General features: G+C 45.2%; 1 protein-coding gene across 4 annotated transcripts in view; it reads right to left on the bottom strand.

Annotated features, from left to right (window-relative positions):
* Nucleotides 1-14,016, bottom strand: part of TSC22D2 (TSC22 domain family member 2) — a 64,224-nt gene extending 50,208 nt beyond the window's left edge. For all 4 annotated transcript variants that reach the window (XR_012318375.1, XR_012318376.1, XM_073674705.1 and 1 more), the window contains exon 1: nucleotides 11,964-14,016. Coding sequence is in view for 2 of the 4 variants with exons in the window: in XM_073674705.1 (XP_073530806.1) it covers nucleotides 11,964-13,543 (1,580 nt within the window). In the remaining 2 variants the exon portion in view is untranslated. The remainder of the gene's footprint in view (nucleotides 1-11,963) is intronic.
* Between the last annotated feature and the right edge of the window lie 782 nt (nucleotides 14,017-14,798).

Raw genomic sequence — 14,798 nt, 5'->3', positions numbered from 1 at the left:
TGTTTAACAGATGTAACGGCACTCAAATCCCTTATTGGGCCCCGCGCAGTTCAACATGCATAGTATAATGAAAGGGACACCTATTCCCATCATTCTGCACATTACTCCTAATAAGTACCTGGACCTCCTTCAGACAGACATCAGCATTTCTCATCTTTGTGTTGTGTTTTCCAAACAGAAGGTAAAGGGACATCACATGGACAAGTATTCTTTTTTTGCACACGCAAAGCAGACACACTTACACAAAAATGTATCCTCCAGTATCTATCAAAGTGCCCCGAGTGACTGGACCAAACACTTCAGAGCAGGGGTGGACAATCTTTTCTGGTCTAAATGCACATTTGTCATATTCAATGACTTCCAAAAGGCTGCAAGAAAACTAAGAGGTATTACCTTTTGAGAAGTTTATGGCATATCAAAAGTATATGCCACGCAGACTCCTCTACCAGGACTGCCACATATCAGGAGAATGATGGAGAAGATCACCCCAATCAGTACTCCAGTGGGGGAGACCCTGCACACATGACTCTCTCCACTACAGAATGAGTGTTGTAGTAGGGGGGTACATTTCACAGTAATAGTTGAGACAAGCTCCTGTCTACTGTGCTAAACAGGGCTCAAGTAACCCTGGTCTATGGATGCATGGGGGCCAGATATGGCTGCACAGTGCTCTATTCACACTTACTCATCTCTGCGCCTGAGCATTGTGCTACCCTTCTTCACTCAGACATGCAAACCACTGTACACCAAAGGTTGGGGGTGGCACAATATAGCATGTTGTATACCCCTGCCTTGGAGCATAATTCAGCAGTCTGTTACACACTGAAAGCTATTTGGTGACATTGGAAGGGGTTGTCCACAAACCTCAAGTACCCAAGTGTCCTGAACAAGATGAGAAAAATGTTGCACAGGCACTGTTCCAGACTGCTAGCTCTCAGTGCTCACCTGACATTATGTCATATGAACGCTGCAGCCTTCACTATTTTGCCAGGGCACGCACCCACTCTGATGTAATACTGAGGAGCATCAACCAAGCTGCAGCTGGCAACATGTCATGTGAGCGCTGCAGCCAATGTCAGGCGAGCACTGGGAGGCTAGAACTGGGTCAGCGTGGTACAAGTTGTTTTCTTTTAATTATTTTACTAGGACAGGACTCTGGTATTTAAAAAGTAACTGTTTTAATTTTTATTTCATAAATCACATAAAAATAAGGAACTTTGTAATATAGCAGAGGAATCTGTTTCTTACTCTTGACAGAATTGATCAGCCATTATCAAAATTCTCAATTCTGAGGTAAAATCTGTATTCAGTTTAGACACTCTCCAATTACTACACAAACCTATAAATATGAATAAAATAATGATAAATTTGCTACCTGCCAATCCCTCAGGGTCCACACAGATCCAGGATGGTTAAAGCCATCGGCGAAACGCGCGTCGGATCTGTGTGGACCCTGAGGGATTGGCAGGTAGCAAATTTATCATTATTTTATTATTGTGATACACCTCTGTGATTTATATGCCATATCTATCCTATAGGTGGATTTATAGCCACCATCTGTTGTTCACTTTTGATAATATCTTTATACATGTACCCACTTGGGTTAATATTTATTACACTATACACTTTCGTATAAGTACTAGATTACCAATAATGCAGGACTGGTATATTCTGTGGTTGGCTAACTATATATGGTGTCTCTTGAATATTTAATATTTTACCTGCCCACCCCAGGGTGTCCATTTTCTGGGCATTTTTTCCTCTGTGTAATTGTGGTCCTATGTATTCTTTATTTCATTAAAATAAATGTTTTATTTTTACAATGGATGTGTCATATTTATAGGTTTAATTGATTTTTTATTTTTGGATTTACTCTCCAATTACTGATAAAATTATTTCCATAGCGACTGCTGTATCTTAACTAGATAGGAGGGAGGAGCTATAAGCAATTTGACCATCTACACAGAATTGTATCCATAGCAACTGCCATCTCCTATCTCAGTAATGGGAAAGTCTGTCTTCACTGAATACAGATTTTACCTCAAAATTGAGAATGACTGATCAATTTCGGCAGAGAAAGAAGCTAATTTCTCCACGACATATTACAAAGTTGCTTATTATGTTTACTATTGCTTTATGAAATAAAAATTAAAATGACGGTTTAAGTGTTTGTAGCATACAGACGAGCGGTGGCATTCGCTACGCCACAAATCTTACTCCAGTCCTGTGGTGCACGCCACTTGTCAGACGCTACGGAGGCATGCGCCTCTTCATGAAACAGGAGTGTGGCTCCAGCACACCCCCTCAAGACCAGCGTGAGAAAAGCTGGGCTTCATGAATTGGGCCCTATACGTGCATTTCTCCTTATGTTTGTATGAAGTCAGCCATAAATGGGCACATATCGAGCCTTGTTCTAACAAAAAAAATAAAAAGCACACATTAATACACTTTCTAATGGGTGCTCTTTATATTGTTCAATAGCTTCTTTCAGGAACCGACAGTATCCAGTGACAATCAGATGTTATAACAATAGCTGGGCAGACCAACTTAATGTTTTAAGGACGCTGCCAAAATGTAATTAAGAAAACAGATTGATAAGAGTATAGTTACGTTTTTGAGGATTTTGGAAGCTACGCAACTGCCAGCTTCTACAACTTTGTTCTAGTAATGAATTTCACAACAATCATCTTGTGGCCCATGTGGAGCATTAGCAGAAATTCACAGGACAACCTACAGATAACCCGTGCCAGGAATGACCCTTATGGGTGCTGAAAATGAACAGAAAGGGTCAACAGGCCGGCATAGCTGCGCACCTGCACTCCATAATGATTGCAAGCAGTAGTAGTGTATAATCTCCTGTAAGATCGGTCACCATCAGACTTCTGCCTGTAGCTAGTAGATTTTTTACATCAGATCTTCCTGGCAGTAAATTACCATGTCATAGCCGGCACATCTTTTTGTGCAGTGACATGTTCTAGATTACTCATGTTCTACACTTTTTTTCTAGTGGACAGAGAATTTCTGCAGCCAAGACAACATGCAGGCACATCTAAATCTCAGAGGCGCTCTAAGCCCTTGATATAGGATGAATTCCTACGCTACTGATGAAAATCAGTTCTATTCATCCGAATGGGACAGTTGCAAAAATTCAATAAAAATAGGCAGTGTGTGAATTAAAACGTCCGTGTATCACAAGGACCACGCTATGCAGATGACTGATGTCTGCAGATGTCTCCCTTAGAGGGAGAAAAAAATGGCAGCTTTCATTTAATAACAGTGTCACACCAGTTCAGAGGCTGCATGCAGTACTGTAGATCAGCGCCGTTCCCTTTAGTGGCACCGAGTCACAATACCAGGCAACCTCTGGATAGAAGCAGTGCAGAATCAAAAAAAAGAAAAAAAAAAAGTGTCCCCCCCCCCCCCCCAATTCTGTACAACCCCTTTAGTTTTTACTAGTCAGTATGGGAAAGTCGTGCTTCCACAGCTCACGGGTAGGTCCCATCAGTCGGTTGTCCGGGTTCTCACCTTTTCCTTAAATGGACTGTCAGCACAGAATGACTGTTGAAAGCAAGTACAAACATCCTGTGCTTCACAGTGGGCCAATCATTTATACACACAACTTCACACCTGCTTGCTGTCACGCAATCTCCACCCCCCTCTTTGACGGACAGCTCTGGCTTCAGAGCCAGAGAAGGGTGGATATAGAGGGAAACCAAGCAGGTGAGGTGTATTGAAATGTTTGGCGCTGCCATGATGCACCGAGCGCCTGTACTTGGTTTAAAACAGTCAGTCATTCTGTGCTGACAGAGGCTCTTTAATATAATAGCCAGAAAGGTAGTTCCTACAGTCACATTGAAGCTGATAAATCATACTATAATCACACATGACCTTCTAAATATCTGCTTCTTTCAGAGAAGCAAACACTACACAAGCAAACAAACATTCAGGCAACTGAGGCTAAGGGGAGCTTAAAACGAGGGGCTCTTTTTATTTTTTTTATCTTCATCTACCCACTTTTTTGGAGCAGACAGTCCACAATCACATCCATTCATTAGCATTCCTGGAAAGCAGCAGGAGCAGCTCATACTGGTCAGATATCTATGGAAAATAATCTGTACTCTTCTTATTTCAGCATTTTACCTGGGCTCCAAATGTGGAGGACTTTTCAAGAAATGTTCTCCTTTGTGTGCCCCAGCTTCACAAAAACATCTCCTTAGCTCACAGAAATCAAATTTCAAGTAGAAATTAAAATCTCAACATGTGTATCACAACATGCGGTTCAGTGGTTTGTGGTGGCAATTCAGGACAAAACCCCAGATCCAGATATAGCACTGTTATGCCCAGCATTTGAAGAGGAATTGTACTCAGAATAAATTCTGCTGCATCTTTCTTAGCATTTAACATTGCACCCTTAGTTCCACTGTTATTCCACCTGGAAATTTATCAATTGATAGTGATACGAGTTGGAGACATTGTCCTATATATACAGCAGCATGGCCAATCAGTGATGTGCATCATATTGTATGGACATATTGTAAGCCCTAATTGTCAGTTTATAATAAAAAAAATGCAGGAGAAATAACAGGAACAGAACAAGGCAAAGTTAAGAGCAAAGATGCTCCGGAACTACTGAAAGACCGCTTAGGAGAGGTGACTTATCCATTGCACTCATTTTTACTCGAGGTCACAGCAGATTTTCCATCAATACTTTAGTCAATGCTAAAGGTCAGACGAGTTGTCTGGCCTTGATATTGATTACCTATACTACGGTGATCAGATCGGGAACAGTCCACCTACCGATCAGTTGTTCTCAGCTCAGGCTAGATGTGCACCATGCAGTGGCGGTTGCCAAGAACTGCAGCTCAGCTTGTATTTGAGGCTAGGTAATCAATATCATAAACAGACAACCCTTTCACACAGAGATCATTTCTTGATTGATACTTCCAATACCTGCCCCGTTTAAAACACCTACAGTGACCAATACTTCACTCATTTTTGCCTTTCATCAAATATTTGACACAAAATTAAAAATGGTTTATAAGCAGCACAACCTCTCAAAATGACTGCAACATATAAAATCAGGTCTTAAATGTGTAATTAACTTGCCGCATAAGCAGTCAGCACTCAACACAGGCCCATATAAAACATTGTCCCATGGGTACATACCTGGTAAAAGTCTGGACAGAAAATGTGTATTACAGTAGAAGTGCTGTATAAGATTAAGAAAATGTGAAGTCAGCAGGTCAATCTATCCAATGCAAATAGGCAGCCCATTTACATAATTTAGCAGTGTGTAATTATTAAAAGGAGTATTCAAGCATTCATACAGAACTCCTGATATATATATATATATATATATATATAATATATATATATAATTTTTTTTTATATATATATATATATATATATATATATATATATATATATATATATATATATATATATATATATATATATATATATATATATATATATATATATATATATATATATATATATATTTATTTGGAGGACAGTGACGCCAGTGAGGCTCACGTGTCACAACCACACAGGAGCCCCGGAAAGAGCAAGGGCCGACACCGTGGGAAAGGCACCAGCACAGGAGTATAAGCTTTTTTATTTTATCGGGGTTAAGTGTGGGGTATGACAATGAGTTGTCTAAGTAGTGGACAACTTCTTTAATACTGAAGCCAGAAAGACAAACAAGGGACAGAAGAGAACCCCTCAGCTATGGTTAACAGAAGTGACCCTAAAGATCGAAGAAAGACTAATGGAAAAAGCAAAAAGCAGGATGCAAAAAACATTAAAAGACTAAAAATAGCCAGTCAAGCAGATAAAGAACTTTATTACCAAAAGATATGTATAGAGATAGAAAGCGAACATCTGAATGGCAAGACCAAGAAGGCATACCAAAACATCACAGAGATACGACAAAAGTTTCACCCAAGAGTGGGAATGTTGAAAGATGCCAACAGGAACAAACAGAACAGATGGAAAGAATACACGGAGCACCTCTACAAGAAAGACTCAGTGATACGGAAAGAAACAGACTGGAAGTTACAGTGAACCGAATATCTTGAAAGCCAAAGTCATTGCTGCGATAAAGCTTCTGTCAAAAAACAAAGCGCCTGGATTTGACAATATTCCAATAGCACTAATAAAATCTTCTGAAGCAGTAGTTGATGTCATCACACGCCTGTGTCAGATACGGACAAATAGTAAATGGTCCAAGGACTGGACAGGCTCAGTGTTTATTCCTATTCGAAGAAGGGAGATGCTACAAACTGTGGAAATTATCAGACTATTGTGCTCATACCTCATGCCAGCAAAATACTACTAAAGATCCTAAAGACAGCTACAGCCTTACTTTGACTAAGATCTGCCAAAGCAACAAGCAGGATGCAGAAAAGGCAAGACAAAAAAAAGAGATGTGATTGCTAATTTTAGTTGGATAATGGAAAAAGGCCAGCAAATACAAGGAGATCCATGTTTGCTTTATTGACTACAGCAAAGTCTTCGACTGTGTTGATCACCAGAAAGTTTGGAATGCCATGAAGGATAAGGGTATGATGAACCTTTACATCAACCAAGAAGCAACAGTCCGAGCGGAACACGGCATGGTTCATAGTAGAGTGAGGCTTCAAACAAGGCTGCATCCTGACACTATTTCTCTTCAATTTATGTGAAGAAGCTATTTTCAGAAAGACTGAACTTGCCAAAAAAGAAGCAATCAAAATTGCTGGACGATTCATCAACAATCTTAAATACATAGACAATATAAAATTAATAGCAACAAGCGTAGATGGAATGAAGGACTTACTAGGGACTGTCAAGATGGAAAGCTCGAACATGTTATTGCTACTCATTTCAAGGACGACAAAAGATTCAGTAAGAGAATAGCTATGGGCAAATCAATAATGAAGTCACTGGAAAAGGTCTTCAAATCGAGAAACACTTCACTGGCGACGCAGACAAGTCTCGTAAATAGTTTGGTCTTTTCTGTGGTAACATACAGATGCAAAACCAGGACAATGAAGAAACAAGACAGAAGTATCAATGCCTTCGAAACGTGGTGATGGAGAAGGATGTGATCAATACCATGGATGGCAAGAAAAAATAAAGCAATTTTGTAACAAATCAAGCCAGACATGTCAGTCGAAGCAAGTATCACAAAGCTAAGACTAGCTTACTTTGGACACATCATAAAAAGAGAGCAATCACTGGAAAAGAACATCACGGTTGGAAGAATAGAAGGAAAAAGGCGAAGAGGAAGACCAGCAACCCAGTGGCTTGATACACTCAAGATAACGGCGGAGAAAACCCTGGTTGACCCATCTAGGCTTGCACAAGATTGATCTTCCTACAGAGCGTTCATCCATCAAATCACCATGGCACGAGAGAGCTGAAGGCCCTTAATTAATAATAATACTGCAGCAATTATAAGCTTGGCATATAACAGGTGACTATCTCCCTATGCCAACAACTGTACCAGCCTGCTCTCCTGAACCGTATATTCACTTTTCCAGCCAACTGTGCATTTCATATTGTGCTCCTTCAATGCTCAGCCTCATAATGGTTCCCAGTTACCGCCTATCCTCTGCAATTTTATTACCCTTTAATAACTCCTAGTGCTAGAACTACATGTTGCAATTATAGACCGCAAGAAATACATATACTTTTGACCAATCCTTACTGCTAGCATGATAACCTACTGAATGCACTTGTCAGCTTCAAAATTTAGGATTGCCCTAATTAGCTAGAAGGTGGAGCACTTTGGTCTGGAAAGAATAACAGTATTCTTCATCATAACAAACTTTCATTATTAGCAAGGTTCATATTTTAGTTGTGAGCCTCCATTCATTAAAATAGCAGAGCAAGCAGCACTATTCTTGCCATCCAAGCAAGTCGAATATTGACAGGACATTTACAACCCATTATAGGCAAATTGGACCTGCAGGTCACACCATCTGTATGTCAGATGTGACAAAGTGCTGTAGCTGCAGGTGTAAAAAAAGTAGCCATGCTAGCGTGAGTTAATGAAAATAATGTATTAACTCCACAAGATCTCACTCTTCACAACCAGGGTGTCACTGGTCTAAATTTGGCTAAAAAACACTGCCATGCAACATATATGAAAGAAACATGGGATGTTAGATGGAGTAGTCATTTCTCAGCCACTTTATCTGATGGGACGGGCACAAACGTTCACATGTGCCAACCTTGCTGAAAATCATTGTGTTACATTACATGTGTTACGAACAACTTTGTAATATATCTTTTCATGTCTATTATTGATTTAGTACAAAATTAAAACAACTATTACTCTTTAAAGACAGAATAAGGCTCCATTCACACTTGTGTCCTGACTTTAGTTTTTTTTGCATAGTATAAAAGAATCCTGCACTCATAGGTAGATGAAAAACACTTTAAATTGTGCAATTCAATCCACAGTGTATCACGTGTAACATTTTGGTCTACTCTAGAGCTTCATCATACATACACATCATTGTATGGAACATGCTGGGTAAAAGTTATGGGGTTGTCCGGGACTTACCATACATTGATGGCGTATCCTCAGGAGTCATTAATATCAGATTGGTGGGAGTGCAACTAGGGCTGTGGAGTCTGAGTCGATTTTGGTGGAGTCGGTATAAAATGGACCGACTCCTAAAATATATAATAAATTGGATACAGTAATTCAATGCAGTTTGTGGGGAATATTTTTTCATAAGAATTTGGGAAAGTTATGAAATATCCTATAAATGTCTGTCCTATTCCTGATCTAAGGGTCTAGGCTTTTAGCTGAGATGAATCTGTGCGACAGAAAATTTATCACTTAAACATGAGCCATGTATGAGGGAGTCGGTGTCATGGAAATTGAGGAGTCGGAGGTTTGGTTACCGACTCCACAGCATTGGGTGCTACATCGGGCCCCCCCACCGATCAGCTGTACTCAGTTGAACTACACAACTCCGTCAACTGCATAGTGTCCGCAGCCGAGTACTGCACATCTGCCCCCTATTGATGTGAATATGGAGGGGTGGATGTGCAGTACCCATCAACATAGATGTCCTGGACAACCCCTTTATTCAAAAGAAACAAGAGGAAATGCCACAGCCATTGTGTGTACATCAGATGAAGGTCTAGAGTAGAGCAAAACGTTACACATGATATACTGGAGATTAGAGTACACAAGTGTACTCCATTTTTCATATATCTATCTATCTATAGGTGCTGGAATCTTCTGCCATCACTGAAATATGGGGTGAGACACTAGCCGAGTAGCGAGCCTTCCAGGATAGACGCATTTCAGTAGGGCAATGCAATCTACACAGAAGTACCCAATATATGACAAGAAGCCACGCTGCCAATGGGAGCTGGTAACAGCAGTGCCAGGGTGCAGTGCTTGCTATGATTAGCAATTACAATTGTTCATGTGAGATCAACATACCAAGTAATGTACAAGTCCAAGTAATGCTAAAATGTCTCCTCTGTAGTGGAGCCCAGAGCCACCAAACCTTCCCTTCTGCCAATGTAAGATGCATGTAGGAAGCTGAGGGACTAAAAATCTACAGGAAAAATGCAAGACCCCTGAGATGAGCAATGGATACACTGGCAGCGGAAAATATTTGGGGACTAGTAACATGGAACGGGGCAATAGCCATCTTTATTTTTCAGTAGGTAAATCCACAATGACAAGGCCCAGAAAGTCAAGTTTTACCTCACACCGGAAACTACGTATAGCAATATACATTCCTGACCTCAAATAATCAGGTTTTGTTGCTTTCCCGTGTACAGCGATAGATTGCAAAGCAAACCTGATAGCAGGAAGCGGTATTTTACCTCAGGAAATAAGACATTTCCAGCAGGCCATCAGGACGGATGGCAGACTGATAGGTCCATGAAGTATCGCCATCATGGGCAGTACTACTGTCAGCCAATATATAGAGCTTTATTCATCTAGAAGCAGCGCTCTACCATACTCATTCATGTCACAACCTGCCCCAGAGGAGCTTACAATCTAATCACCACATATCATAGGAGGAGACACTTGTCATTGCAGCCAGGCATAAAGAGGCTACAGCTTACCACATATCAGGTTTCAGTAGTTTCTGCATTTTTCTTTGATGCTGCACTTCTAATCCCAAAAAGGGCCCAAAGTGGATGTCAGCCATTAGTGAAGAGTCATCCATGTACGATGTGTGACAGGTCTATTACTAGTAAACGCACAGACCACAATCACATGTGGAGCGTCCCCGTCAAACGGAGACAAGTTATGGTCTGTGCACAGGAAGGTGATAACATGCTGATCAGTAGGGGTACGACTGCTGGGACCAGTAACTCGGGACAGTGGGGAATATTCATCCCTGTTACACAACGGAGAATGAGTGCTGGACCGCCACCTAGCAGGGATAAGTAAGCCCCTCTATGCCAATAAGTGCAGGTCCCAGCAATCAGACACTTACTGATCAGCAACTTATCAGCTATCCTGGGGATACGTAATAAAAGGGTTGTCTAGTGAAGAGAAGTTAATAGTGATGAGCACAAGTACTCGTTACTGGAGTTTGCCTATGGTGCTGGGGTATGCACCGAGTATCGTGGGTGCTCGAGTGACATGTTCGCGTCCCCATGTTTCACAGCTGTTAGCCACAAAACATGCTGGAAATTGCCTGACAAACACGGGCAATCCCTGTATATTTTGTGGCTAACAGCTGTGAAACATGCAGCCGCGGTGACGCGAACATGTCACTCGAGCATACTCTGTGCATACCCCAGCCAAACTACAGTAACGAGCACTTGTGCCGAACAGCAGCCAGAAGTAATGATACAGAATTAAGATAGTCAGAAAATGTCACCAGATCCAGAACTGCTTTTATATAGCCAATACAAGTCTGGCGAGCATACGTAGAGGCCACAGACTGCCAGCTTACTGGCTACCCATAAAAACACAGAAGGTGGAGCAGCCAAGATGAACATGACAGCGACACATCAGCTCCTAGAGCCATAGCTGTACTCACACTGCCACCACCAGGATGGATCACTCCTAAAGGACGGCACAATACTGGCACTGGAAGTGCTTGCTACCTCACCAATCAGGGCTAAGGGCACTCCCACATACCAAAGAGTATTACAGCAGCACCATCATGGGTAGGATTTACTCATCCACACACCAGAGAACCTGCACATGACACTGAGCCGTGGCGTGGACTTTAGTATGACAATACATGCTCTGCAGCTCAGCAACTCACATCTGCTGTTATGTCATATTGCAGTGAATAAGTCCAGTGTGGACATACCCCAGCCCTCGTGTATGGCGATCCTTGTACATGTGGCCATCCACATCTGTGACTAATATACGACTCGTGTATGGAGGTGTAATACAATCATGTGTGCACATCCTTACACTACAGACCACACAAGAGGCCATAGGCTCAAGCCTGTTGGAAATATTTCAGATGGGTAGGAAACTAATACAGAAAATGGATTGGACGCTGTGGATTTTTTTTTTTTTTTTAGCCATTCTTGGGTGACCATCACCAGATGATATGCTCTGATCAGCCATTACTTCTCATTCATGCAGAAAAAAAAAAAAAATAATAATTATATATATATTCATTCGTTAACAGTCCGATGTAGTGGTAACATGGCCGAGTTAAAGTCACCTACGAACAGGCACATTCTCTTCTAATCTGTATGCCATGAAACAGCAGCTTATATCATGTATCGCTCAGTGCCAGGTGCCACCCACAGACTGTGCCATACATTGTTGTGCCCTCCTAGAACCAGAACAGTTGCAAGTGGACAAAAGTTATTTCACTACAAAGCTTGCGCTGGAGCTGAAAGGGTAAAGCCATTTTTCATGACGTTGCAAACCTGTTGGTCTGGAGTGTCATCAAGCACTGTAGGCGAGTTCCTGGAAAGAAAGGCATGCATAGCAGTAAGAAATGTGAAATGCTCCATACCTGTCATCCTCACCATCAACAGAGATAGGTAAACCAAATACGGGTAAAAGAGGGTTTGTTAGCGGGTCCGTGATAGGAACTTTCACAAAAGACTTCTCAGAAATCTGGGGGATTGGCGGCTGAGGTAGGGGTTCCGATTTTCTCCGGTCATCGAGTTGACCAGCCGATGGTGGGCTCTGAAATTGACTAATGGTGGACTGTGGTAGACTCGTATGTACAGCGCTTGTACCTTGCACAGGTGGAAGCCCAACTGTCGGGATCAAGCTGTTACTCCTACTGACAGAAGTATGGCTGCTCAATGGAGACTGTACAAAAGTCGAAGGAGCAGTTGGCATAGTAACAGGGGTAGCCGACACACTACTTGTTATTCCAGAAACCCCAGAACTGGGCACACTGTGTGGCAGGCCAGTGGTGGCAGCATGGTGTCCACCAGGAATGTTTGCGAGCTGACTACTTCCAGTCACTTGTTGCTGACTTGTAGATTTCGGTGGTCCGCCACCAATAGACGCCACGCCTCCTGCTTGTTGCATATGAACTGGATGGCTCTGGGCAGTTGGTGCACCGGGCACAAGTCCCGATCCTTGACTCACTGAGTCGCCAGGTTTCGGATGAAGTCCTATAACTTGCGCATGCTGGCCTGGAAGACTGGATGGAGCCCCAGAACTTGCAGCCATCTGAGCAGATCCTTGTGATTGTAGAGCAGATACATGTGGTCCATAGTCAGCCTGGCCAGAGGCCTGGGTACCCATCATGTGCCCCTGGGCGTAGGTGAACTGGCCTCCAGAGACATTGCTGGGCTGCTGAGCGATGCCGGCCTGGGCTGCTCCCTTGCCGTTGTGCCCGCTCTGGGCATGGATGTAGGACTGTCCCGGCTGCCCCATCATGTGCTGCGCTCCGGGATACGCGGCCTGAGGGCCACCCTGGGACACTGCTCCCCCTGCAGGCTGCACAGGGTGCTGCTGGCTCGTCAGCTGTGACACAGCAGTCAGGGAAGTGTCAGACTCCGGGCCGTGCCCCGCATGCACCGAGCCCCCGGTGTGGCCCAGGCCGCTGTCCCGCTCCGCAGTGTGATCGTAGTGGCGGATGGAGTCCGCAGTCCTGGTGATCACGGAGCTGTCAGAGTCGCGGTCGTAGAACTCGGTGCACGTCCAGCGGCCCCGCCGGTACGGCTCTCCGGAGCCGTGGTCCAGTTTGATCACTCGGAAGCGAGAGCTGCAGGCGGCCGTGCTGGTGGCGGGGGAGGCCGGGGCCGGCTGTGCCGGGAGGTGCGGGGCCGGCCCGGGGGTCGGGGGGCCGCCTCCTCGGGCCTCCTGCGGCACATTGGGGGACGTGGTGCCGGGGGTCTCGGCGTCCCCCACGTTGTTCAGAGTCTCCTCGGACGAGCTCCGCTCCACCACGTCCTCAGGCCCGTAGTCCGTGGCCCGGGACACATCGAAGATCTCGGAGGAGACGTCCTCGGTGCGGGACTCGTCGGGGTCGTCCAGGCTCTCGGTGTCCTCGGTGATGCTGCTGGCCGCCTGCGCCGTGGTCACACTGGTGATCTGGAAGCAGCTCTTCTTCTTAGCCGGCATCTTGGACATGGTGAGGAGCAGCCGGGACTCGTCCCCCGGGAGGCAGGAAGCGGCGCTCCGGCTGGGTCAGCGGCTCACACGTCCGGGAAGAAGCGGCACAAGTCCCGGGGATGGCCGCCTAGCGCAGCGCACTCATGTCCGCGGCCGCCGGGAAGGATGAAGGCTCCGTGCTGCAGGCCCCGGATAGGCCCGGCCTCCTGTCACCACAGTCCGGGGATGTACGGGCCGCTGGCTCCTACACGCAGGACCTCCGGCTCCAGCCTCGGCGGGAGGCCAGAGGAGGGAACAGGCCGCGGCTCCCCGCTCGCCCCTACCTGCAGTCCACAGCGGCGGACATGTCAGGATTAGGATGTGGCGCCGTCCTGTGCCCGAATCACTGAGAGGAAGTAAGAGCCGCCGAGGAGGCTGCAAACTACAAGGGAGAAATGTCTGTTAGTGACGGCGGCTCCGGGGCCCCGCCCCCCGCATGTGACCTGAGCCCCCGCCCCCTCACTGCTGCCTCACACTGAAATTCAAACCACTGTCATCACTGTACACAGGACTGCCGCTAGAGGCGCTGTGCAGAGCACCCGAACAGCCATTCATAAATCCGCTCCATTGGTTGGACCCTACTGCGTCATCAGAAGAGGCGGGAAACAAGAGGAGGCGGGGCGAGAGGCAGGAGAAACCATTCCCCTCGGGCATTGCTGTGGGAGGCGGTGCACTTGGTACGCCCCAACATTCTGCTGCTGCTTTGTCTGTGAGCGGCTCGTTCAGTCCGCGAATTGCCTTAACTCTTTCACGGCAGGAGCTGTAGTGCAGACTGGTGCAGCGGGCAGGAGGTGCGAGAGGCTGGTAATGATCGGTGCACACGGTGCAAGGAGCAGTGCTGACACCTATACCCGCTGTCTGCTCCCTCGTGTCACAGCTCACAGTGACCGGAGGAATGGCGCCTGTCCTGTCGTCCCATACCGTGTTCTAATGAGCCGCAGTAACACCGTCTATAAACTACTGCACCGTGTAATCAGCGCCACCGGGTATGGAGACTGACAGGAGCAGGATTGCTGCAGCTGGGGGCGCCAGAGCCCTGAGGGGCAGGGGCAGAAGGGAATTACCCCCCCCCCCCCCAACTCTGTTCTCACCCAACTCCTCTGTTTCTGTTATACGCCTCTGTTCCCACTGGACTCCTCTGCAACTGCTCCTGCCAGACTTCTATGTTCTCGCCAGGCTTCTCTGTTCCCTGCTCAGTTCCTGTTCCCACCGGACTCTTCCGTTCCGGCCAAAC

This window comes from Phyllobates terribilis, unplaced genomic scaffold (assembly GCF_046119375.1).
Source record: "Phyllobates terribilis strain yellow unplaced genomic scaffold, ASM4611937v1 Scaffold_3__8_contigs__length_932513732, whole genome shotgun sequence".
Lineage (NCBI taxonomy): Eukaryota > Metazoa > Chordata > Amphibia > Anura > Dendrobatidae > Phyllobates > Phyllobates terribilis.
Note: the sequence above shows the minus strand (reverse complement) of the source record. Positions and strands in the feature narration are given on the sequence as shown.